We start from the raw sequence: 23,899 nt of genomic DNA on the forward strand, positions 1-23,899 counted from the left end.
CATAGTTATAATTATGCTATAGCTTCCTTCCCAATAAGCCACTGCCTAGAGAGATGTCTAGAAAGATATCTAGATCCAGAAGAAAAGCTGTTGATCAAGATCCAAAGATCCTTAATAGAAGGATGAATACAGCCCTATGCCTCTCCCAGGCAATAACCTGATGTTGGCACAGTACAACTGAAAGACTGCTTTGCAAATAACCCTGGATGTTCTTCTGCCAGGTCACTACATCACAAGGTAGCAGGTGACTTGTGTATTGCTTTCTAACAGAGCCAAAAAGGATGGCTCAAAATGCCCCAAACTAAGGACACCTTGTCATTCTCTTCTCTTTCTCTCACCGTCACTTGCTAAAAGCACAGCTCATTCTTGGAGGAAGTGAGAACATACCTATATTATTCTGTAGCGACTGCAGCCAGTCCTCCATCAGTGTCTGAGAAGGGGCTGCAAAGTAATACTCTGCCCCATCTCTCAGCCTGTAAATAAGGATAGGAAAAGGTGAATTCTAGTCAGTTTTGCCTTATACCTTCTGTGCTTGTGAGTGTAAGACACTTCAGTTATGCCTCCTAACAACATTCAGCCTTAGGTGACGTGGGCAGGGAACTGCATAGGCTTTTATTTGTGCCCTTCTCCATAAGACTCACCGCAGCATGAAGGCGTTCTCTTTCCTGATGTAATTCACCAGCCTCTCACATTTGGCACCGGAAATGCCGAGGGACAGGACTGTGGATATGTTCTGAAGGGGGATAAAATGAAAACAAAATGTCTTCTATGTCTTTTCTGCGAGGATTCAATTCCATACCAACCTGCAGGCAGACTACACACCCATCTCTTTATGCTCCTAACTTTATAACTAGGATCACTGAATAGGACCAACCACAGAGGAACCATGGACAATTGCGTTATGTCTTGAAGGCAATTCTTGAATAAGATACTTCTTTTAAGGCATATCTTTGAAATTTTCTGGAAGCTTATTATTCTTTTAGTTGCATCAGTTGAATAATTGCTGAATTTTCACTCGGCTGACATTTGAAAGGGAACAGATCACCCCAGCCCCAAACCAAAGGTGACATTTTAAAATTCATTTTTACATATGTAGACACAAAGTTTTCTAGAAAGATTAAAAAACCAAATTACCTTAGATGCTTCTTTGTCATCATTATAGAAATCAAGCTTTAATCCATCAAGTTTTACATAGAAGGATTTCCAAGACCTTGAGTGTGGCTACATGAATAGAAATGGTAATAAAATTCAGTTACGAAGTATATATTTTATAGGAGTAGTGAAATCTTTCATATACAACTTCCACAGGAAGCCAGGACCTGTCTATTTTATGATCACAGAAGTTGTCACAGTCATTGTTATCTCTTAGAGAAACAGAACCTACTATAGTTTCTGTGTGAGTGATTCAAGAAAGGGTCTCTATGAGTCAGGACTGAACAAATGACATAACCTGGTTCAAGCAAGCTCTACACCATGTGGTCAGCAACATCTTTGGAGGGTGACAATCAAAGTTCTGTCTAATTTTTGGCCACTAAAACTCCACTTTTTTCCGTAGCTGGAACACCAGCCCCTGCCTGCTGGTCACAGGTTACTTAAATCAAGTGTGTGGTTACAATCTAATGTGGCTGCTGAATTCTTCATTTGCTGAACTAACCCCAGTAGAATGCTACTGAACAACGTGCAAAAGTAGCAGCTATTTCCAACCCTAACTATGTACCACTGAAAGCTTAGCCTGGTGCCATGAGACCCTTCTTGATGAAGGATCCTATAACTTATATTCATATTTTGTTATACCAGTGAATCAAGTTGACAATTTGGTCATTCAGAGAAAAGGAAGGAAACAGTTCAGAGGAAGATAAGTCATAGCTTTTCTTGTTTGGTAATATGGAAGTTCAGTATTCCTGAAGACTAAATTCTGTGTGTCCAGAAGTGAAGAAAAACTAAATTTCTCTTCCAGAAGATGGAGCCCATACCAGAGTCACTTTTTAAAAGAGGTCTTTCAAGTTAAAAATTTCAGAGGAAATATTCTATGGGACAAATAATCCAAGACAACATGTTTATATGCAAACACTCAGGAAACACTGATGTCTGCAGATTGGTAGGGAATATTAGAAAATTTCCTGGCCTGTTGTGATCATTAGGCTACTGACCTGAGGTGGTGTTATTTCCCAGTGTAAGAATTTAGATTTCAGTTTCATTCAAACCTCTATTTAACAAACCAATTCTTCAAAGATAAACAGAACCTTAGTTCTGTTCTAGCACAGTTAGAAATTACAAATATTGGGGGCATGAGACTGAGGGATTCCACTGCTGACAAGCTATCGCATGCTGTTACAGGATCATGAAGCTTTAGGGGTTTTTTTGTGGTGGTGGGGTTTTTTTGGTTGCTGGGGTTTTTTTGTTGTTGTTGTTTTGTTTGTTTGTTTGTTTTTCCCAATTCAGTTGATATATTGAAACCTGTGTTTGTAATTAGGAAAATGTAGTTAACATGTTCATACAGCCTAGACTCTGGTTTATAAATCCATTAACTTTAGACAGACCCTGTTCTGCATGATTCCCATGACAGGCAAAAATTCCATTGTCTCTTTCTCTTAAAGATCAGATACTGCCAAAGCCAGTGGACACTTCCCCATGCATTTTATGGATAGCTGAAGCAAACCCACACTACTCAGCTCTTCTTCAGCAAGAGCTTATCCTGAAGAAGTCAGACCAGATCTGGACTATAACTCAAGGAAAAGTTAAATAACCCAGAATGTTGGAATTTATTTCTACCTGTTGTCTTCCAGAAAGGAGCTGGTCTCGCTTCTCTAGGAAACCCTCCATGTGCTGGAGACTTGCAGAAACCTGAGACATACAAGAACATTGCTACTTAACTTTAAAATGGCCCTTAGGCCTATGTTAAATTTCTGAAGGTCTTTTTTAGATAAACTCCATGCAAAGAGACTGATCTCTGGTTTCTTTAGCCTTTACATTGACAGCACAGCAGGAAATCCTCACTAGGTTGCAATGGTATCTCTGTTAGACCCCCTAAACAAAGAGAATTCAAATCCTTCTTGAACAATTTGCTTATGGAAATTACTCTATCATAGTGTGTTAATTAACTAATATTATTTTTATATTATTACATACATTTTACAACATAAATTGTTCAAGTTATTCATACCACCTCCACAGTTACTGAGTTACACCAATGTATGGTGTTGCACTGGTACACTTGGGTATGTGACAAACATGTTCCTCTCAAGAGTAAAGGAGCAAAAAGAAATTCTAATTTTATCCGCCCGTGAGTTAAAAGTGAATTTCCTGCAAGGGTGAGCAAACAGGAGTTGCTGGTTCCAGTCTTGTACCAGGTCAGCTCTTTGACAAGTGTGCCATGAAGCCCTTCCTCTCTCTGACTTTTAAACAGAGTGGACACTAAGCACTGCCACCTCACACAGAGGGTGTAGGTAAATCATCCTCTTTGGGAGACACCATCTCCTGGCTGTTGTTAAGTGCTCTGCTGAGTATTGAGCAGCAGGAATAGCCTCTAGTTCAGGAAAAGAAAAACAGAAACCGATACAGTTGTTAAAACCTAGGCTATAAAGCTTAGCAAATTAAAAATGGTTTTAAGCTGTACATAACTGCTTAAGTCAACTGTCTTTGTGGAAACTGTTTGAACTGCAAAGGCACATAAAATGCCTCTTGTTTGAATCCAGGAGTGTACCCACTGAAATGCCCACTGTATGGTGCTCTTTGTGACTTTCTCACAGAACCTCCTATTATTGCCTTACTTTAACTAGCACAGGATAGTGGTTTTGTAAAGAGAGAGCCAGGAATTTCTGGCACTTACCGAAGATGTGTTCTTTAATGTCTCCCAAGAGGAGTTAGACAGCAGTAAGTTTGGTGAGTTATCTAGTGACCTTTGTCCAGGCGTGGGTGGTGTTGCTGGTAGCTTGGTCTGCAGGTTGGAGAAAGAGGAGCCTATTGCACCTTTTCCTTGAGGAGATGTGTGGTCTGTGGCTTGTGATTCTGACAAACTGCTGCTGTGTTGCTGGCTTATAGGAGTAGGAGATAAAGGAGAGCCTAAAGAACTGTGACTTTCAAAAGATGCAGCTTGTGGGCTCACCATCTTTGGTGTAGCTGGAGTGATAATCTCACCAAGCCTCGTCTCAGCTTTCATTTCTGTTTTGTTGCTGCTCAGCACTTCAGGGACTTCCCCGGAAGTGAATTCTTGGAACCTTGTAGGAGATTTTTCAACGGGGGAGAAAATAGTTTCAAGTGGGACCCTCCAGGACACGTTGGGTACAGGCACAGGTGGCAGTGGCGTTGTGCTCTTTATCTCTGTCACCTTTGGTGGTGCATTCCTTCTGTCAGATGTTTTTCTTTTCAGAGAAGGAACCCGTACAACTTTGCTTTTATCCTTCTGCTCACTCTCTTCTGTGTCCACTTGTTTCAGAAGATTCATCTCTCTCTGTAGGACAGAAGTATTACATTTTTTAAAATCACCTTCATTGCATTCACAACTACTTACCTAAGATTTTGTTATTTTAAACAGGAATAGTTTTTCAAATGAACTGTCTCCTGGCATTGAATCTTAAGGCCTGTACTTCCACTGGCATTCTTAGAGTTAGATCTGAATCTAATTGCTATGTGCTAAGCATTATTTTGTTGCCCAAATCATGAATACTCCTGGCAGTTAACGTCAAATATGGTTAATCCTGCCCTTGCTAAGTTCTCTGGAGGCTGATTTTTTTAAAAAAAGCTCAAGAGAAACTGCGCTCCTTCTCTTGTGGCACTGCTTCTTTAAGTTTTCTGTAAGAACACTGAGTATCCAGGGTTGTTCTTGTGGAAAATTTTGGAGGGAAGGACTTTTGTCCTTTCACTTAGCCAATTTGTAAATCACTGAACGAAAGATGGAATGATTTTCAGCCTGAAGTCAAACACGTTATGTGTTACTGGTTATTTCAGGAAAATAATTTAAAAAACCTCCCCCACAATGAAAGAGAATCTGAGAGGGTTATTGAATATCTTTGGTATTTAACACAATCCACTGTAAAAATCTTATGCCAGAAGGAAAAAGGCCTATCTGTGCCTTGGTCTCCCTTTCTTTTCAGCCCTTTGCTATCCTCTATCACTTTCAGGTGGTGCCAGCTCCTTTCTGAAATCCTGAATGAAGCAAAATCTCTCTCTCCATTTGTGCAGCAAGGGATCCCCCTGTTTCTCATACCCTTTTCACTGTCCAGGCACAAGAAAAGTTCCACTTCTCACCTGTAGCTTTTTCAAGGTAGTTGATCTCTTTTGATCCACATATAGGTCTTGCTCTGTCTGAAATATCTCAGCTTTGGTTACTCATTTATCCCATCTCAGCACAGGAGTTCCTTGTTACATGGAGTGCCATTCAAACTATCAATGACCCACATCATCCTGTTTGATACACAGCTCATCAGCCTCACTAACTACTCACCTTAGTTTTCCTGCTGAGCTGAGCAAATTTCTCCTCCTGTGCTGCAAGCATCTTCTCAAAATCATGGTGTTTCTTCAGTAATTCCTCTACTTCAGCCACTGAATCCTGAGTGGAAAAATTACCACATACAGAAGTCCAAAATCAAGTCCATCAGAAGAGATTATGCCTAAGATTTTCGGATTTATCCATTCCATTTAGCCAAGTGAGTTTTCTGAAAATTTTGTAATTGAATGTCTAAACCCCTGCTAGTGTATGAAAAATCTGAATTTTTCATTTAAAGTAAAGGTCTGTGTCTTGCAGTCTGTCTGCTGTGCAGGAGAAAAAGAGCTCAAATACCAACCTTCCCTTTTCTGCAAGGCCATGTAGTACCATGTAGTACCGACTCTAACTGTTTACGTGCAGATTAAGTACTTGGATTCTAGCTTGTGCTAGACACAGAGTTTGTTCCTGCCCTACAACAAATGCATCTGAGACTTCTGTCATGTCCTCTGCTTAGTTTCTGATACCCAAGTTCGTGACTTTGTTTTCCAACCTTATAAACTATCAGAAAACAGTCAACAATGACAAAGAACCCAACAAAACAAACAAAAATATGGATGCTGGTGTTTAAAAAAGAATTTACAAGCTAGCTATCAAATTGTGTAAAACCTTGTCTGCTTAATGGGAAGAACAAGGTGGGAAAAATCCCTTTTTTCCTTTTGAAACAGGCTCTTCAGCAAGACAGGGAAAGTTGAATCCTCAGCAAGTAAAGTGAAAAAAAGGTCTAGAATTCTCCCAAGTCTTCTACCACTCCCTGGAAGCCACCAGGGAGTGGCTCACTTCCAGGAGCCCATCACCATGTCAAATGCAGCAACTGCCCTGGGCTCACTTCTGCAAGAGGACAGAGCTCCTGCCCTTTCTAATCTCAAGGATGCATTGCTATTGAGATTGTGGTTAATTTCAGGCCTGAGCTGATCCATGGCCCTCTGCATTTGCTGAGAGGAACACAGTGCTCAGTAGTGCTGCATGGTTGTTACTCACCCCATAGGAGGGATCTGAAAGAAAGCTCTCCTTGGCAGCCAGCCATGCTTCTGCTTGTTCGAGCTCTCTGCGGAGCAATTGGATTTCCCAGTTTTCTTCATACAACACTTTCCTCATGTCCCAGCTCTCCTTTACCTTCTTCATCAGCTCTGACAGCTCTAACAGCTTTTCTTCAATCTAGAAAAAGAACATATGTAATGACAGGAGTTGAAAAATCCAATCAGACTTTCACATGACAGTCAACTATCATGTAATCTGCCTTCATGATTTAGAAGACAACCTATAGATAACTTTGTGGTGTTAGCATAATTTAGAAAAGATGTCTGAGTCCTCATTTTTCCTACTTGAATTAGCATGTAAATTGTGTAGCTAGATAATACAATTTTAGGCATATTCCACATACTGTATGACAAATATTCTGCCATATGATTTCCCAAGATGAAACTTTATACCCAGGCAATTTGTACTATGAAACTAGTGAGAACCAGAAGATTCAACAAATACATCCATTTATGGCAAGGCAACAATGGAGAGACTTCAACTGTGGAAAGTTTTCTTGTTTGTTCTACAACAGAAGTAATGTAATCTTGCATAAATTCTGAAGATGTTTTTGATGGTGTGCTCTCTGGATCTACAGACAGTGTCTTGGGCAGTCTAAAGATACACAGATAAAAGAGTCACAGAAATTTTAACATTCTTGCCCCTTGGGACATTTCTGAAGGATTACATATCTTCTAGTGGACTCAGGGGCATCATCAATGCAAGGTGATTGTGATGTAGCACAAGAACTTTAAATGTGTTTCTTTTTCTATGCGTCACATGAAGTACATAGCTTGTAATAGTAAAGAACCTGATTGTCCTGTCCTTCTGTTCTGAGAGACAAAGCTGCACCTCCTGTCTGTTTCATGTCTTTGTTCACTCTTGTTTGTAGAACATGTAACTCTTCAACACACCTCCACAGACATGAAATGTCCATTCTTCATCAGGTCACCTCCTGCCCGCTGCATTTCTTCATATTTCAGCCACTGCTTCTCTATCTCACGCTTGTATTCCTCGTGGCGCTTGATGAGCAGTTCCGCTCCCAGGACATCGTTTGCCAGTTCCTCAGATATCACCAGAGCATGCATCTCATTGGCCCAGGCCCTACAGAACAGAGGGTAAAAAGGCAAGGAATCTGAGTCTGTTGGACCTTTGGGAATGCACACATCCCATGGCTGTGGATACATGCACACAGACTTTCGTTTGCTCAGAAAAGGTATTAATATTGTCCTGTTTTTTGCCTGGGATAGAGTTAATTATGTTCTTAGTAACTGGTACAATGCTGAGTTTTGGGTTTAGTATGAGAATAATGTTGACAACACACTGATGTTTTGGTTGTTGCTGCATAGTGCTTACCCTAAGCCAAGGACTTCTCAGTTTCCCAGGCTCTGCCAGTGAGGAGGTGCACAAGCAGCTGGGCAGGGGGGGAAACACAGCCAGGACAGCTGACCTGAACTGGCCAAAGGGATACTCCATACCACAGAACACCATACCCGGTATATAAACTGGAGGGAGTTGGTCAGAAGGGGCCAATGGCTGCTTAGGGACAGTCTGGGCTCCAGTGAGTGGGTGGTGAGCAATTGTATTGTGCATCAATAGTTTTTTTTTTTTTTGGGGGGTGGGGGGGAGGGGTTATTTTACTTTTTTTTTAAACAGTATTATCTTCATTATTAGTATTATTATATTTTACTTTATTTCAGTTATTAGAGGGTTCTTATCTCAACAGATGTGTTGGTATTTTTTTGTTTGCTTCTTTTTCATTTCTGATTCTCCTCCCCATCCCACTGGGAATCAGGGAGAGTGAGTGGCTCTGGAGTTCTTAGCTGCTGACTGGGGTTAAACCATAGCAATACACAAATACGTTGATGAAGGTTTGTTCAAACATGTAGGGGATTTATAATATTCCCAGTGCTGTTTCCATACATAGCCTATTAAAAAGACAGCTGCAGCATCTGCATGTACTGAAGCGTTGTGCATTCAAGTTCTCAGAAAGAGCTCACTGCAGCTGACTAGGCTACCCACGGTAACAGTATTTCTATACATTGTACAGGAACACAGAGACTCTCAGACGCCCATCAAAACCTTACCAGCACGCATCAAAGTACTTCATATGCACAAAGAGCACTCATGGAAAGAAGTATATTGATAGATACTTTTAAAGACACATTTTCTACTCCATAACTCTCAACTGGCACAAACTAATGCATGATTTACCTGAGCTCAGGATCTATCCCTTAGCACAGTAAATGTCCAATAGTCAGTGGTAACCACTTCACTGTCTTTGTATTTCTACTCCTGTCATAGGTAAACGTTTTCATTATCTATTCTAGGAGATTATCTTCAATGCAGCTGCTTTGACTCTCAGAAAAAGGGGCACTGGTGTCTATGCACGTGTACAAGTTACTTCACTACCTAACCCTGTCTTCTTACAGAATCAACAGTATTTTCAACTGGAACTGTGAAACTATCAAATTTATCCACAGTGACTGAACTCTCCGAGACTGTTTAGGAAACAGTTTAAAGAAGTGGCTTTGTCATGCACACTGTGCTGAGGTGTCGTGGTCACCTCTGACATCTGGTAAATTCTGTGAAGTGCTGTTGAGGAGATGCCATGGATTACTATTCAAAGAGGTTTGAAAGCAAGCTGCAGAGCACCTGGGGAAGGGATCAAATAACTAACAGGTATAATTTAGAAAATCCTATATGGGAAAGACAAGAAATAGGGCCAAACTCAAGGCCCAACACATACATCAGCTCCCTGCAGTCATTGAAATAGAGCTGGACTTGTTCTGCCTGGCTCAGTCTTGCTTTCCTCTCCAGAAACTTTTTGTCCAAGTTTTCCCAGCACTCATCCACATCCGTGAGTCTCTCCATGATGTTTTCCTTAACCTGAGGGTACGTGCGGCAGAGGTGCCAAGCCTCTCCTCGAATCCGTTCCAGCTCTTTCATGATGACTCCTAGATCTCTCTGGAACAGAGACAGAATGGATTGTAAGACCAAGTCACTACTTAGCTCTATCAAAAGTGGATTTAGCTATGATGCATAGATTTTCTACCCTCTGGCTGTACATGGCCTGGAAATATTAATGCCTCTCAGATTTCCTTCAATGCCTTATAACATTCATTATCAAACATAAAAGAAGCTACTTTAGATGTGATGCACAGATTATTTTGGTAAATGTGGTGCTGAAGTTTCCTTTGTTCAGATGACACCTTTGCAATTATAATAGCATCTTGGAATAGATTTTAGAAGAGAAGTTCATCCTTAGAAGCAAAAGCATTAATAATATAATATCACAATGTTATAAATAAGAGAAAAAGACCCTCTTCTCTGAGGCACAAAGATTATTTAAGGGTGCAATAAATTTGTCTTGCAAGCAAGGCCCTTGAGAGGCATCAGTCAAGCATCAGGCATCAGTCTCTTTTTTTTTGCCTTCTGTGCTTTTCTGTTACTGCTTCATCACAGATCCTCTTACCTCTACTCCCTCAAGATGGCTGAGAAGTGTCTGTACACCTGGAAGATCATACCCATAATCTTCTATATCCACCACTGCCTCTTTCTCCTGCATCCAGCCCTTTACTTCATCCACATCGTGGTCATACTGGTGAACTTGACGGGCTGCTCTTAGGTTCTGGAGTAAAGAAGTAATTTAATGGTAATACTCTATAGCATTTTGTGCCTACAACATGGGAAAGGGTAACCTTAATATGTCATAATGCAGTACAAAATGACCAGGAGAGGGAATGAAACACCTTTCCCATTAAGTCACCTGAAAGTGAGGTGTTAAGATACCCTAATTCCCCCAAGTTCTCTTGGACAATGGAAAGAAACAGATGTCTCCAATGAGCAATTTATCCCTATGTAAGAAGAATGATCAAAATGGAGAGCATGGATTGCCCTGTAAAGGTAGCGCTCTACACCACAGAAGGTGTCCCAAAATACTTGCTGGAATAAAGGTCTACACTGCGAACAGTGAAAATAAAAGGTATGGAACAAAAATAATGTTTTTCTGAAATGAGAGGATTAAAAAAAAATGTTCTAATACTACTTTATAGTCAAACTCTATATAAGCAATTGTCATGCATTTATTTCTGCTAAAAGACATTAGTAGGCTTGAGCTGCTTCATAAGGAACATGTATATCAAACAGTAGTGAAAAAAAGGTTTGAGGACATCTGATACTTTATGTCCTCCTTAAAACAAAAAAAAGTTGAGTTCTGTGTGTCACCTCTGCTTTTCCAAATACATCTGTAACTGCAGTTTCCTGAGAGGGCATGAGCTGATTTAACACCCAACTGCTGCCTAAAGGTAGGGGGTTTGCTCTGTGTCCTCCATCTCATTCTCTCCCACATGCCTTCTTTGATTTCAAGTAGCTAACTCAGCAAAAAACCTGGAGAATTTTGATCTTGTTTAGCAAACTATTTAATAAGTAGTTCCATAAAGAGACCAATAAGTGTCAGAGCCAGACTCCTGTTAGTGGTGGTAAACTGTTAGATTGGCTTTGTTTTTCAGGAAACCAGAGTTAGCAGTGAATTAAGGAAAACAATTATTTGGAGCTGATAAACATGTTTCAAATGTAAGCCTTGTCAGGAACAGTAGGGTAAGCAGTGGCTAAAAAGGGAAATGAATCTAGAAAAAATGGAACAAAATGTACTCATTGCCCCTGTAAACCTTGGGTTTCAACATGAGCAATGCACTGGTTTGGGAAAGAAAGCAGGGAATGGGAGACTTCAGGGAAATCAATGTCCCAGTTTTTCATGTGTTTCCTACCTCTGTTTTTATCTGAATGGCATTGCATAGTTTCTCCCACATTTCATTGATTTGCTTAGTTCTTGTCTGGATAACATCCATCCTGCTGTGGCCTTCCTTATCCAGTTTAGATGCTAACTCATTTAAGGAGACAACTTTGGAATGTCCCAGAGGTTTCATCTCATTTACAAAATCTTTAAACTTTTTCTCCAGCACCTGCAGAATAAACGGGGACACAGATTTAGATATAAGAATTTCTGCCTACCTCTATGAGAGAGACAGAAGGAATCGCTTTCTCTGCTCTGTATAACACAAAAGCTAGGCACTGCAATCTACAAGTGCAAATGGCTTGATAAACCCAATGATCTGGAGTCAGAAGAAGACATCTGTTGTCTTGATCATCTAAGATCCTGTGTCACAGAGAAAAATTAACCATATCCTGACAAGCAGAAGTTGCCCAGATCAAAAGCTAATGAACAGAACTTGTCTACAATATGCAGCAATTACTGAGGAGTGGACACTACTAATTATACCTCTCTGCACTGTGTGCTCCAAGGAGAAATTTATCCTTGAAATCAGCAGCTAGAGGTATGAATGCCACAGCCCAGTGTTTTTGACCAAAATTGTTATAAGGGCATCAAATTTTTTGGTCCTGTCAAATTTATAAGCAGGGCAAGCAGTGAAGTGTGCTGACCTCACCTTATCCCAAAAAACCCTGACTTTCTGATCCATCTAATTTTCTGTTGGAGGATGCTATCTCAGAGAGTCTGTATAAGCAGACAGAAGTCAGTCTGATTTCTTGCTGCAGAGATAACTGGTCTGCTTATTTTTTGTCACTGTAACATGCTTCACTGTCAGCAGCTACACAAAAATTGCAGCAAATATATCCCTGCCTTGCCGCAAAATACATGCAGAACCTTTTATTTTCTTTTACCTCAACATCATCTAAGTCCTGCCCATAGTCATCAGACTCTGCTACAGACAGTTTACTGGAAAGCCAGGCATCCACCAGCTGGAATTCTCTTTCAAACTGATAGAGCTGGAATTGTTCTTGCAGGCGTTTTCTCTGGGTGTCAGACTTCTGTAGGAGGGACTGATAGTCTGCTAGGATCCCCTGGAGCTTTGAAAGTATTACTGAACTGCAAAGAATAAGAACCAGAAGGTGTATGGTTTTGTCCTGTTGTTCTTTTTGAACACAGTTTTTTCTGACACATTTAATTTGCAACACCTTTAAAATACAGAATAAACCAGATAACATCATGGAGTGAGTTATGCTGTGCCATTAAAGCCAGCTAGTTCAGGAAATTAAAGTATATCATACAAATGGCTGCTCTTTTCACTTCCTCCTCCCCAGATATAAAAATGAACTTCCAATGAAAAACAGTCAGGAATGTTAATTTCCTTTCCCAAACACAGTGGTTTTCGAACATTTGTGGTAAATTAGAAGTAGATGACAGTTCCTGGGAGAAGACAATGGACAAAGAAGCTGATCTGCATTAATTGGTCTGTTGTTAAAAAAAATCTCATGAAAACATTAAAACAATCAAAAAGCTTTTGGGGAGCTCAGTATGTGTGATGATGATAAAGCAGGGATGGATGTCCCCTGAAGTCTTATTTCTGAATGAGCCATCAAACATAGTTGAACTTTTCTGTATTTGCATTCTCTGGGCATTTCTGCTAGACCTGGAGGAGAAACCTGTTTTTGCTTTCCTACCTCTCTGGACTGTCTTTGTTTATCAGGCTGGCACCTGTCTCCTGTACTTTCTCAATCCGGGACCCGAAACTATCCATGTCCAGTTTGGTAGCTTCAAGTTTACGAAGTAAAATTTGTGTGGATTCTTCATTCTTCCCATAATCAGAGGTCTCCAGGATGAAACTCCTCTCTGCCAGCCATGCCTCCACCTCCAGCAGCTGTATAAAATACAGGGGTGAGCTTTAATGCAGCTTCATTTAAGTCAAGACAAAGAAAACTGACAGCAGTGGTGCACTGACACATCAGTGAAAACAGAGAGCACCTTAGGTGTCTTCCTGTAATGCAATCTAGCAGACACTGTTCCAAAAAATGTGTACCCAGAATCCAGTAATTGCAGTTACATGTTACTCACTGCGATTAGCTGGGAAGACAATTGTCATTTCTCCACTGTATCCATATTTACCAGATATGAAAAACTAGGGCAGTGTGAATTCTGCTCCTTTCTCAGCACTTACATCCATTCAACGATGTAGGTGTCAGATGTTTTAAAAAAAGAAAGGCCAAAATAAATCCCTCAGGAACCATTACCTCATTTAGGAACAGATGGGCCTCATAGGACTGCATAAGCCTCTGTCTCCTCTCTTGAGCCTCTGCCTTCAAGGTCTCTACAGAAGTCTCAAGCTCCTTCAGATGCTCCATAATCTTGCGAGAGGCTGAGTGGCCTCCCCTTACCAGTTTCTGTCCCGTACTGAGCACTGCTTTGGTCAAAGCATCCCGACTATTTATCTCATTCTCCAGGTTCTGGAAAGAGTAAAGAGTAAAATAATAGACCAAAAATTAAAGTTATGGAATTTTTATTCCAGAAAATGTAGTCATGTAATCCCATTATAAATTTGCTTTCTATTCACGAAGGTGCGTCGGAGGTACAAAGTATTAGTGCATGCTTGGAGTGGAGAAATTTTTGAGGGTGAAGGAGTGATCATAGAAATCAAATTTAGCCATGAAGTTTGAACTTTGATGTATATCTGCCTCAGAGTCTCAAGGGAAGAGGTTCTAATCACAAACTTCTTATTTGTAGATTCCACTGAAATATACCTACTTCCATTTCATTAGATGGCATTTCTTGAATTAAAACGTCTAGAGAAGAATGACCGATTTGCCTGCACATTAATATTTATCATTTGCCAATGCCTTTGTAGAAGATGCAGCTTTGCATAGCAGCCACTGTAAACACTGTGGGTACACGAGTACCAGGCAGCCAACAGGACAAGGAGAGAAGAAAACCACCTGAACCAATTCTCAAAGACTTTACTTGAAATTAATTTTTGAACACTTTTGAGTAGTTTTAAAAATTATATACATCCCTCCATATACCCTCCCCTATGATATTTGCCTGGGTAGGCAAGGCCCATGCAGTGATTTTTCTTGTGAGCATACATGCATTCTTTGGCTGACTGTGCCTGAGCACCTTGAGCAGAAACAAGCCCCACAATTCTATCATTGTTCTGTTTAATTTCATAGCTATGAATAAGAAGGTTTGGAGTTAGACTGCAGTGCTGTGTTAATGTAGAAGAGATGCCCTCTATGAGGAGAGGAGCTGCTTTTTCAATTCAAGTGGCAAACTTGGCTGGAAAAGAGCTCTGATTCTAATCTTGCTTTTAACTTCCCCCTGTTAATTTCAAGATGTTGTTGAAAAGTGACACCATATCTGTTCCAAGCCAAGCAGCTGTTTGCAGGCATAGTATATTTGTGTGTAAATTCTGTTTTGCTTGACAGCTTATTTTTTCTCTTAGGTTAATACAGTTCACACACAATCTCTCTTGTGATAAAAAAACCAAGGACTGAATTTTGCAAATCTGGCTCATTAGGACAAACAATAGAAGGTGGAACTAATAGCTTATTCAATTCTTGATTGTTATGTTAGCTCTGACATTTGCTTGCTTGTAAAGCAACATTAAAAAGAAGGTGCAGAGGCTCTAGCTAATAACATGTTGAGAGTTAAAAGCTTATATTTTAATCCTCTTTCCAGAAGAAGAGTAAGTAAGATGTCCGAGAATTTTATTATGCACTGATTTTATGGTATATATCTCCCATTCTTACAGTTAGCTGAAAAATTTTGAGACTTAGCAAATTGACAAAAAATAATCTTAGCCTAAAGCAGTATCTCCTCTGTTCCTTGAGTTATTTGAAATATTTTCTCAGATTAATTCAGCTCAAGCATTCTTTCTTCTGTGAACTTAATTACTTTCTTACCATGCCAGTGAGCTTGTAATTTTTAGGAGTAATTGCACACTTAACAACTTTTATACTTAATCATGATGAAACAAGTTTTCATTTCTTACTGTTGCACAATGATTGCACCAGATGCTTGGCTTTCTCTCTCTCTGACTGTATGTATCACACACATTGGAAATTTATATGATCTTCTGTCTTTCCCAATCCTAATGCAGGTTGCACAGATTTCCCCTAAAGGCACTTGACATGGCATTTGAATGGGATGTCATATGCTAATATTAATATTAAATACCTATAGCTGCTGGAAACTTTTAGCAGGAACATTTTTTCTTCCACCTTGTGTTTGCAAAGAGACAATGCTCCTTATTGAGGAGCTATCAGGAGGGTGTTTATTGGTATTTGAGATGACAGTATTCCAGGCATTGCTTTCTCTGATGGCCCATCTGAACCTTGTGAAATAATTCAGCAGCTGTCTTGAAAGCTACCACTGGAATGAAGGTCAGCTGGCATAATAATTCCCTGCTAACTCCCTCCCATCAGAGCAGAAAAAATTTTTTTTGAAAAATGTTTTCCTGGGAGCTCATCCTGAGACATCTGAGGAATGAGCTTTCTTGGATGTACTTACTGAGTTTGAAAGCATTTTGTTAGGACCAAAGAACCTATGAAAATATGCTCAAGTTTGTCAAGTCTATTTCGTATTGAAAAGGGCCAGGTTTGAACTCAGTTCACAGAAGGAGCCAACATGTCCACAGCAGAGCCTATGGTGTGGTACTTGCACCACTGCAATGATAAGCAGGATGGCATCTCACATATTGCCAAGTTATGGACATATTATTGAAAAAGAAAAGGATAAAAGTGATCCCTGGCATCATGACTCCTGTTAGCCAAAGCACAGCAGATGAAGTTTATTAGAGACAAATTGAATTCAGTGTTCTCTATTTGACTCTAAAGACTGTGAATCGTCACATAACACTACCTGGTGCTTTTCTTGTAGACTCTGAACAGTTGCCAGGGATTTGCCATAATCCTTGGAGGAAGCCATGGGGAGCTTCTCATGAACCCAAGCCAACTCCTGATCAACATCTCGGAAGAACTGGTACTGAAGTCTGCTTGCCTCCAGACTTCCACGTCTCTCCTGCAGAGGATCACGTAGCCTTTTGTATCTGTAGGTTTTAAAGATAATCCAATGAGGACTACAGACTGATAAGGAATGAATGCAAAACACTCGTTTCAGAATAGTGTAGAGAAGGAAAGAAAAAAGAATATTCAGGGAAGAAAAAAACTGATAAAAGTAGAAAAAAGATGGCAGAAGACAGGCCAGGCCTGCACTAGTTCATCCACTTTCTCTTCTAGTTCATCGCACACCTCTGCACCAGTTCATCCACTTTCTCTTCTAGTTCATCAGCAAGGAAATGTTTCTCCCTCTGGAACTGCTGAGCTGTGACCACAAGCTCTTGCAGCTGGTCCCTGTGGGCAGCAATGTGTTCCTCCAGTTCCTCTTGTTTCTTCAGATGACTGTTCAAAACCACCAGATCATTGTCACTATATGGTGCTTTCAGGTCATTTTCCACACCTTCCAACCATTTCTCCATATCCTCTACATTTCGCTGAAAATGAAGACCCTGAGAACAAGCAAGAAGAAAAAATAATTCAAACCTTTAAGACAGACAGTGTGATGTAAAAATCTCAGTCACTTTCAGTAAAGATTACACAGAAACATGGAGTTACTTCCCAGTGCTCAGTGAACTCTTCCCATATATGATGGTAGTGCAAATGAAGAAGAGAATTCAGTCTTGGTGAGGACAAGAACAGATGCATAAAACATCAAGAGTTTATCTTACTTGTGTTGCACAAATGCAGATCATGGACATAGCATCTTAAAAAACCCCCAAACCATTTAAAGGAAGAGCTCTGTTTTATAACCACATATTTTCTGATAGCCTAAGCATAACTCACAGTCATGAGAATTCATGTGCCTGGAGCTAGAAGAATGAAAAGCAGCTGTAGGTTTCTTTCTCAATATGCTGGAGAAAAGGTGCCCTTGAGACAGTTGCAGAGAGTTGACACAAATGAATAAACACGTTTTTCCTCAGTATCTCTCTCTGGAATCTGAATCTAAACCAGCAGCAGAAAGCAGAATGGAGCCCAGCCTACAAATCCTTTTCCCTCCATAGAGATCTCCAATTCTCCTGCCAATTCCATTCTGCGTAGTAATTTATTTGCACTACTGGTCTTGAGGAATCAAGTTGGACTGTATCAAGTGACACACTTGTAGGCAAGACAAATAGCAAGGCAGCTGTGCTATCTCTGGAAACGACTGGCATCCCTGTATTACCTTGTAAGCATCCTGCAGTTTGGTCCATTTATCCTGGCAACTTGCTAGCAGTTCCTCCCATAGCTCTTCCATTTCTTGTAGTCTGGACTGAATGGCTTCTGGGGCATAGTGCCTTTCGTGGAGCATCTTCTCCCCTTCCTATATCAGAAGGAACAGGCAAAGTATTCTTCCTTTGCTGAATGCACCAGAATATATCAATTTTGCCTTCATAATCAAAGTCTACTGGCACTGTTATGTAAAGGGCCAGCTGCAGCCACCACCTCCTGACATAACAGATGGAGGTTGCAGAAACAGAGAAAAATCTAATAAAGACAAAAGGATTACTGAAATCAGGGCAAAAACTGCACAGCAAGGCTAGCAAGAGGTACAGCAAGAGAAAGTTGCTGTACCAGGTCAGTAGGTGTTCTAAAGAGCAACTGCTAGGACTATTCCCAACAAAGAAGGTAGGACATAATAAAATAATGTGAAAGAGATTGTGCAAACAAGCCTTTGAAAGCAGGTAATTTTACTGAGGATTGTAACTCTACCCTTTAACCCCCTCTTTTTGTGTCTGCACACAGAGGGGAGAAAGAAAAGGAAAAGGAAAAGGAAAAGGAAAAGGAAAAGGAAAAGGAAAAGGAAAAGAAAAGAAAAGAAAAACAAGAAAAGAAAAGAAAAGAAAAGAAAAAAGAAAAGAAAAGAAAGAAAAGAAAAGAAAAGAAAAGAAAAGAAAAGAGAAATAAGGAAAGAAAAACAAGAAAAGAAAAGAAAAGAAAAGAAAGAAAAGAAAAGAAATGAAAAGAAAAGAAAAAGAAAAGAAAAAAGAAAAGAAAAGAAAAGAAAAGAAAAAAGAAATAAGGAAAGAAAAACAAGAAAAGAAAAGAAAAGAAAAACAAGAAAAGAAAAGAAAAGAAAAAAGAAAAGAAAAGAAAAAAAAAGAAAAGAAAAGGAAAAAGAAAAGAAAAGAGAAAGGAGAAAAGAAGAGAAAAGAAGAGAAAAGGAGGCGTTTCTAAGACTGGATGCAGGTGAATCTGGAGGGGGAATCTACCTTTAATGTAGTAATCTATTGCAAAATACATCTAGTAAGCACTGTGCTGAAAATAAAATTAATAAACATGTAACAGTCTGTCCTTCCAAACTTATCATCTGTTCACAGCTTCTGCCAAATATCTGAAAAATCTCGTCAGGCTTCCTTCATATCTCGCCTACTAGCATGTCTCTGCAAAGGAAGCACTTGAAAACTCTTCTTTATCCTTTTTGTTGGATACATCTTATAAGACTTGTTAAAGTTGTACATCCAATCAGGTAGGTTCTCTGCTGGAAATAAACAAGGATACTTCTAAAGTGTCATTCACCCAGAGAGATGTCCCTAAAGTGGATTCAATCTTTTATTGCAAGCACCCATCTGTTTCCATTGCATGCACAGTGAATATGCATAGCAAGATCACACTAGATAGTAAGAGAGTGAAGAAACAGTTGGACACAGAAAATTCTTGATGGACTAAAAGAATAAGCTTCCCAGAATACTCAGAGGCAACATGGACAATGCCAGTGAGGGTACAGCGATTCCCCCTCCCTTGTTTGAGATCACTGTGACTCTCAGTGTCTGCAGAGTCTTTCATCCCAGTTGCCCACCCCTGCCAAAACCCCTGTTTCTCTCACAGATTTGATGGAGTCCAGACGATTTCTGTTGGCCATGATCTCTGCTTGGAAAGTCTGGTGCTTCTGCAGTTTGGTCTGCAGATTGCTTGGATCCTTCCAGCTATCATCCTGGGCAATGCTGTTCTTCTCATTAATCCAGGCAGCCACCTTGGGGGAGGGAAGAACAGAATTTTAAAAAATCGCCAGTGTTTCTTCAGCTTGCCAGATTCTCCTCTTATACGTATAAAACAGGGAAATAGTGAGTGGGGACCTAAGTGAATTGTCCTTCTGAGGTTCTGCTTCCCTAAGCTCCTCCTGTCCTTCATGAAGTCACCCCTGTATCTCTGCTGACCAGTCCTCTTGCCTGGAAAGGGAGCTGTCTCCATTAGACAGGCCCCATGTAGTGAGAAAATTCATGGGCACTTGTGTGCATGGGGGAGCACAATGATCCCCTTATTTCTAACCCATTGTCAGTATCTCACAAAAAAAGAACTAATTTATGTCTTCTCATGTTTTTGTTTAATGGTGGCACTTTTCCCTTTTAATTCTCTTTTAATGCCTTTCTTTGTTCCGTATTTTGCTGTAATCCAATGTACAGTAGAGCTTTCATTGACTAGATTAGACTAGAGGGAAGATGAAAAAATATCCATTCTTATCCTCATCTTTCCCAATATGATCTTATTCCAGACTCAGTTCCTTGATTTTTCTCACAGTAAATCTGTCTGGAGATTCAGATCTATGCAGCACAGTATGTTTTAAGAAACCAGAATATTATGAATTTTGTGTAATTGTACCTCAAAAGAATTCTTCAGGAATTTCTGCAGAAGCCTTGATTCCTCCAGCAAATGTCTGCGAGCAGCAGCATTCTCCAGCAGTCTCTCTTTTCTGAGATGAAGACAGATGTGTGAAGTAAAACCCACAGAGTGAATTATATAGATAAGGGTTTTCAAATTTCACCTCTAAAACGCACATGATCTAATCCTCCATTCCCTAGGAAGGAGATGTCCATAATATGAAGACCCCCTTGATCTGGGCTGTCAGAGAAGATGCCAAGGACACTATAGGAAAGATTGCTAGCAGATAGATATGTTTAAACTACACACAAATTTTGTATATATGACATCTGCCTCTAGAAATCACTGTTATTGTTTTTCAGGGTTCAAGAGAACGTAAACTCAGCATGTTTCTTATGAGGAAACCTTGCAAGTATGATGCTGTTTGTCACTGATAAACCAAAGCTACACCATCCTTCAATTTTTTTTTTCCAATTTTGGACCTGCAGCACTTTATTTGTATTAATGCAGATGTGAGATATTAATAAATCATATCAAATTTGATCATATTAATAAATCAGTATGTTCACTTAAATCATAAGGGATCTCCAGTCTCTTTTCATAACGTTTACCTAGCTCTTTTCATCTACCACAGCAGTGAATACAACTGCTTTTACTGTCAGAGCTTGTTTAAGATGAACAATATGCAAATTGCTAGTAGGAATAAAGTAATTCACATGAAAGGGCAAGATCTGATCAGAAAATTTGCAAATGCTCTAATGGATAATTTGAGTGGGGCTTAAAGATCAACCCCATTGGAGCAGAGAAAAGCGGTTGTCTAGCCAATGACCTTTCTTGATGGTATTTAATGATAATGAGGTATTTAATGGCATGGCAGGCCTTCTGTTTGCAGCACTGTCCCTAAGGCCAGGCCAGAATACAGAATTACAGAGAAACTGCCTTTTTCTGTATCCTGCTCCCCCTCCACTTAATTGCATTTTGGAAGCCTCCTAATGAAATAAGGCCAATTTGGGAAGACACTGTGCAAAGCATGAAGTTGAGCAAATGCAAACCAGCTTATAAGTTCTCTTAAATCATTTAAAGATAACGATCACATGAGAAGGGTCTCATTGCAGAAGGGATTGGTGGCTGGCATGGGAAGGGTTTGACTTCACCTCCTCAGAACAGCCTGGCATCTGTTGCTGATATTTTCTGAGTCATAATGCTTGTCCTGTGTTAGCTGCTGAGCAAATGAAGCCATCTCATTGATTTTCTCCATTTGAGCTTCCAGGGCTTTTTCAAACTGTGCGTGTTTCCGCTGCAGGCTCTCCACACTAGACACTGAGTCCTAGATAGAATTCACAAAGGGAAGCTGCTTTCAGTCAGAGTTTTTCCATCAAAAACACTGATAATCCAGGAAGTAAATGGCATTTACCCCACATTTGCAAATTAGCTGTCAAGAAAATTTATTGTTCTTTGGAATTGATTTGCATTGATCTGACACTTGGGACCTAAATAATGTTCCATGCAAGGTCTGAGGCCATTATTTCTGTGCTGGCTGCTTAGCTGCTCATGCTTATTGTTGTGCTGCATAGAACACATAACTTCTCAAGAATTAAAACATCAGCACCCAATTTTAAATCAGTCTTAAGACAGATGCCATGTTGAAAGCAAATATGGGATGCCAAACTGAAATCAGAGTTAAGAGAACAAATATGTTACAGAAAGACGTTAAAATTAGAGTCTCAGTTTCAACTCACAGAATTTGGAAGAGCTCAGATCCAGATTTGAATCTGAGAACTGAAGTCTGACATTACAGTTAATCTGGAGAGAAACACTTCTTGTAATGTTTGTGAATCCCAAGCTTAATGACTCAGAGTTCTCTTTTCAGCACCCCTCTGCACTTTAATTATAGAATCAGTGGTGTCAAAATGTTGTTACTGCAGTAAACTCTGCTTCTCCACTATTCTAAAGGAAGCAATAAAGCTCACATCAAAGGTGTCAGAAAAAAATCTAAACTTCTGGGTGCTTACATGAGTCATCGGATGGGAAATTACTCACAGAGCATTTTCTACACATTTCTGAGCTAAATATGTTTGGGTGAGTCCTCCTAAGTCTCATATACTGTAATGAAGGGGCTGTAAATCCACTGAACTCAGATATCATTGTAGCTCCTGCAGAGACAACTAATTTAGTAGCACTACCTACACCAGGTGTAGGGTGAGCTAAGTGTCTGAATGTATATCCAGCATCCTGCACAGCTTTTGCAACCCAGGCATCAGTCTGCAGCCTCAGTTATTGCGGCGTTACTGATATTTGTGGTAGGTAATTTAAGCTACACTGGCTATGCCAGCAGTGAGAGCAGTGATGACTTGCACACTGCTGGCAAAGGCATCTGGGTCAGGTAAGACAAGTCAGGCTGAACGGAGCATTGAGCAACCTGGGCTAGTGGGAGGTGTCCCCACCCATGGCAGGGGGGTGGAACTGGATGATCTTTCAGGTCCCTTCCAATCCAAACTATTCTAGGGTTCTATGTGTCTATGCAGTCTCATTTTCATTTATAATCAGAGTAGCTGGATTGTTTCATTACTCTTAGGACTGAGATTCCCATCCTGTGAAAAGTATCAAGGAAAGAAATCTGACCCTAAACTACCAACACAGTAGAGCAGTAACTTCAGATGGAGAAAGAGCACAGGAAGATTCAGAGCACATAATTGTACTTCACAGACCCCTCTCCTCCAGACTGATGGCAGAGAAAACTGTAATTTCTCAGAGCACATACCCCTAAGTCCTCATTAGCTAGGAAAGCCTCTTTGCTGCTGAGCCAGCTCTCAATCTGTTCCACGTAGCCATAGAATTTCTGTATAGGGGAAAAAAACCAACAGTCACAAACATGAAAATATGCTGAAATGCTGTAAAATAGAAGCTAACCTGACTTCAGCAGACAACACTGAAAAAACCAAACATTCATGGCTATTTTAAAAATTAATGTAACACATAAAGAAACTGCCCACACAATAAAATTTAAGTTCTCATGTATATGGTGGTTTTAGATGGGATTAGTAGCCCAGCTCTCATTTAAAGTATTTGACATTCTCCATTGTAGAATCTCTGAGCAGAAATTTTTAAAGTGAGATGACTGTTTCAGGGAAGTAATTCTGGAAAACTGCAGCCAAAATAGTTCTTTTATTAGGAAAAAAAAAAGCCAGGAAAAATACATTATTCTGTCCGTGCTAAATGTTTCTTCTTTTTTTTAAAATACTGGTCTGGTTCCATGTTTTTTTGGGAAGGTTATAGAATTTGGAAGAGTAGTGATGTTGCGTTATAAGTATGTGTCTTTTTCCAGATGTATGAGAGTTTGACTGAATTTTGTTAAGTTTTACAGTCTTTGAAAAACAAATGAGCACATATTCCACAGAAATTTCTATGATTTGTAGAGGTAAAATTTCTCAAAGACCTGTCACCACTGAATGTGCTTGGCGCTCAGCATGCCTTCCAGAAACCAGTGAAATGTAGATTAAACACTGGGTATTATTAGCACATCTTTCATCCTACCATCTCATAAATTTGCTATGTATATCAAGAAAAACTGTCAGTGGCATGTGCGTTCTCTCTTGAATGTCTTTTTACTCACCTGTAAATCTTGTGCCTGAAACAATTTTATATATTGCTCTTTCCATGCTTGGATCAGTTCAGACCAGGCTTGCTGTAGTCTGGAGAGGGACTGGTGAATCTCAGGGGTTGCATAGTGACCAGCATTGGCAAGTTCTTTACCATAGTCACTGAGAGCATTGAATCTTTCCACTCGGGCTTCAATCTCCTCCTAAAATACATTACTAAGGTTGATGTCAAGGGTTTATGAAAAGCCAGTTATTCAGAATACAAGCCTTAAGGGGAAGAGTTCTGCTGTAACTTTCTGGCACTAGTATTTTTATGGAAAATCATTCATCTTTGAGCTATGTTACTGGAAGAGCATAGAATTGCCTAAGAGAA

At 39.9% G+C, this 23,899-nt stretch overlaps 1 protein-coding gene across 1 annotated transcript in view; it reads right to left on the bottom strand.

Moving 5' to 3' along the window:
• Positions 1 to 23,899, bottom strand: part of SPTBN5 (spectrin beta, non-erythrocytic 5) — a 91,211-nt gene that overhangs the window by 1,140 nt on the left and 66,172 nt on the right. The window contains exons 44-65 of the mRNA XM_042047031.1: positions 23,541 to 23,729; positions 22,689 to 22,766; positions 21,082 to 21,254; positions 19,928 to 20,018; positions 19,155 to 19,301; positions 17,514 to 17,651; positions 16,544 to 16,800; positions 16,155 to 16,341; positions 13,532 to 13,744; positions 12,965 to 13,161; positions 12,185 to 12,389; positions 11,272 to 11,466; positions 9,978 to 10,133; positions 9,252 to 9,469; positions 7,417 to 7,606; positions 6,464 to 6,640; positions 5,444 to 5,548; positions 3,830 to 4,450; positions 2,773 to 2,844; positions 1,135 to 1,221; positions 642 to 733; positions 388 to 473 (exon numbers count right to left, since the gene is read on the bottom strand). Of these exons, the coding sequence (XP_041902965.1) occupies positions 388 to 473; positions 642 to 733; positions 1,135 to 1,221; positions 2,773 to 2,844; positions 3,830 to 4,450; positions 5,444 to 5,548; positions 6,464 to 6,640; positions 7,417 to 7,606; positions 9,252 to 9,469; positions 9,978 to 10,133; positions 11,272 to 11,466; positions 12,185 to 12,389; positions 12,965 to 13,161; positions 13,532 to 13,744; positions 16,155 to 16,341; positions 16,544 to 16,800; positions 17,514 to 17,651; positions 19,155 to 19,301; positions 19,928 to 20,018; positions 21,082 to 21,254; positions 22,689 to 22,766; positions 23,541 to 23,729 (3,874 nt within the window). The remainder of the gene's footprint in view (positions 1 to 387; positions 474 to 641; positions 734 to 1,134; positions 1,222 to 2,772; positions 2,845 to 3,829; positions 4,451 to 5,443; positions 5,549 to 6,463; positions 6,641 to 7,416; positions 7,607 to 9,251; positions 9,470 to 9,977; positions 10,134 to 11,271; positions 11,467 to 12,184; positions 12,390 to 12,964; positions 13,162 to 13,531; positions 13,745 to 16,154; positions 16,342 to 16,543; positions 16,801 to 17,513; positions 17,652 to 19,154; positions 19,302 to 19,927; positions 20,019 to 21,081; positions 21,255 to 22,688; positions 22,767 to 23,540; positions 23,730 to 23,899) is intronic.

This window comes from Corvus kubaryi, unplaced genomic scaffold (genome assembly GCF_017639235.1).
Source record: "Corvus kubaryi isolate FWS band 111438036 unplaced genomic scaffold, C.kubaryi_AGA036_p1.0 66, whole genome shotgun sequence".
NCBI lineage: Eukaryota > Metazoa > Chordata > Aves > Passeriformes > Corvidae > Corvus > Corvus kubaryi.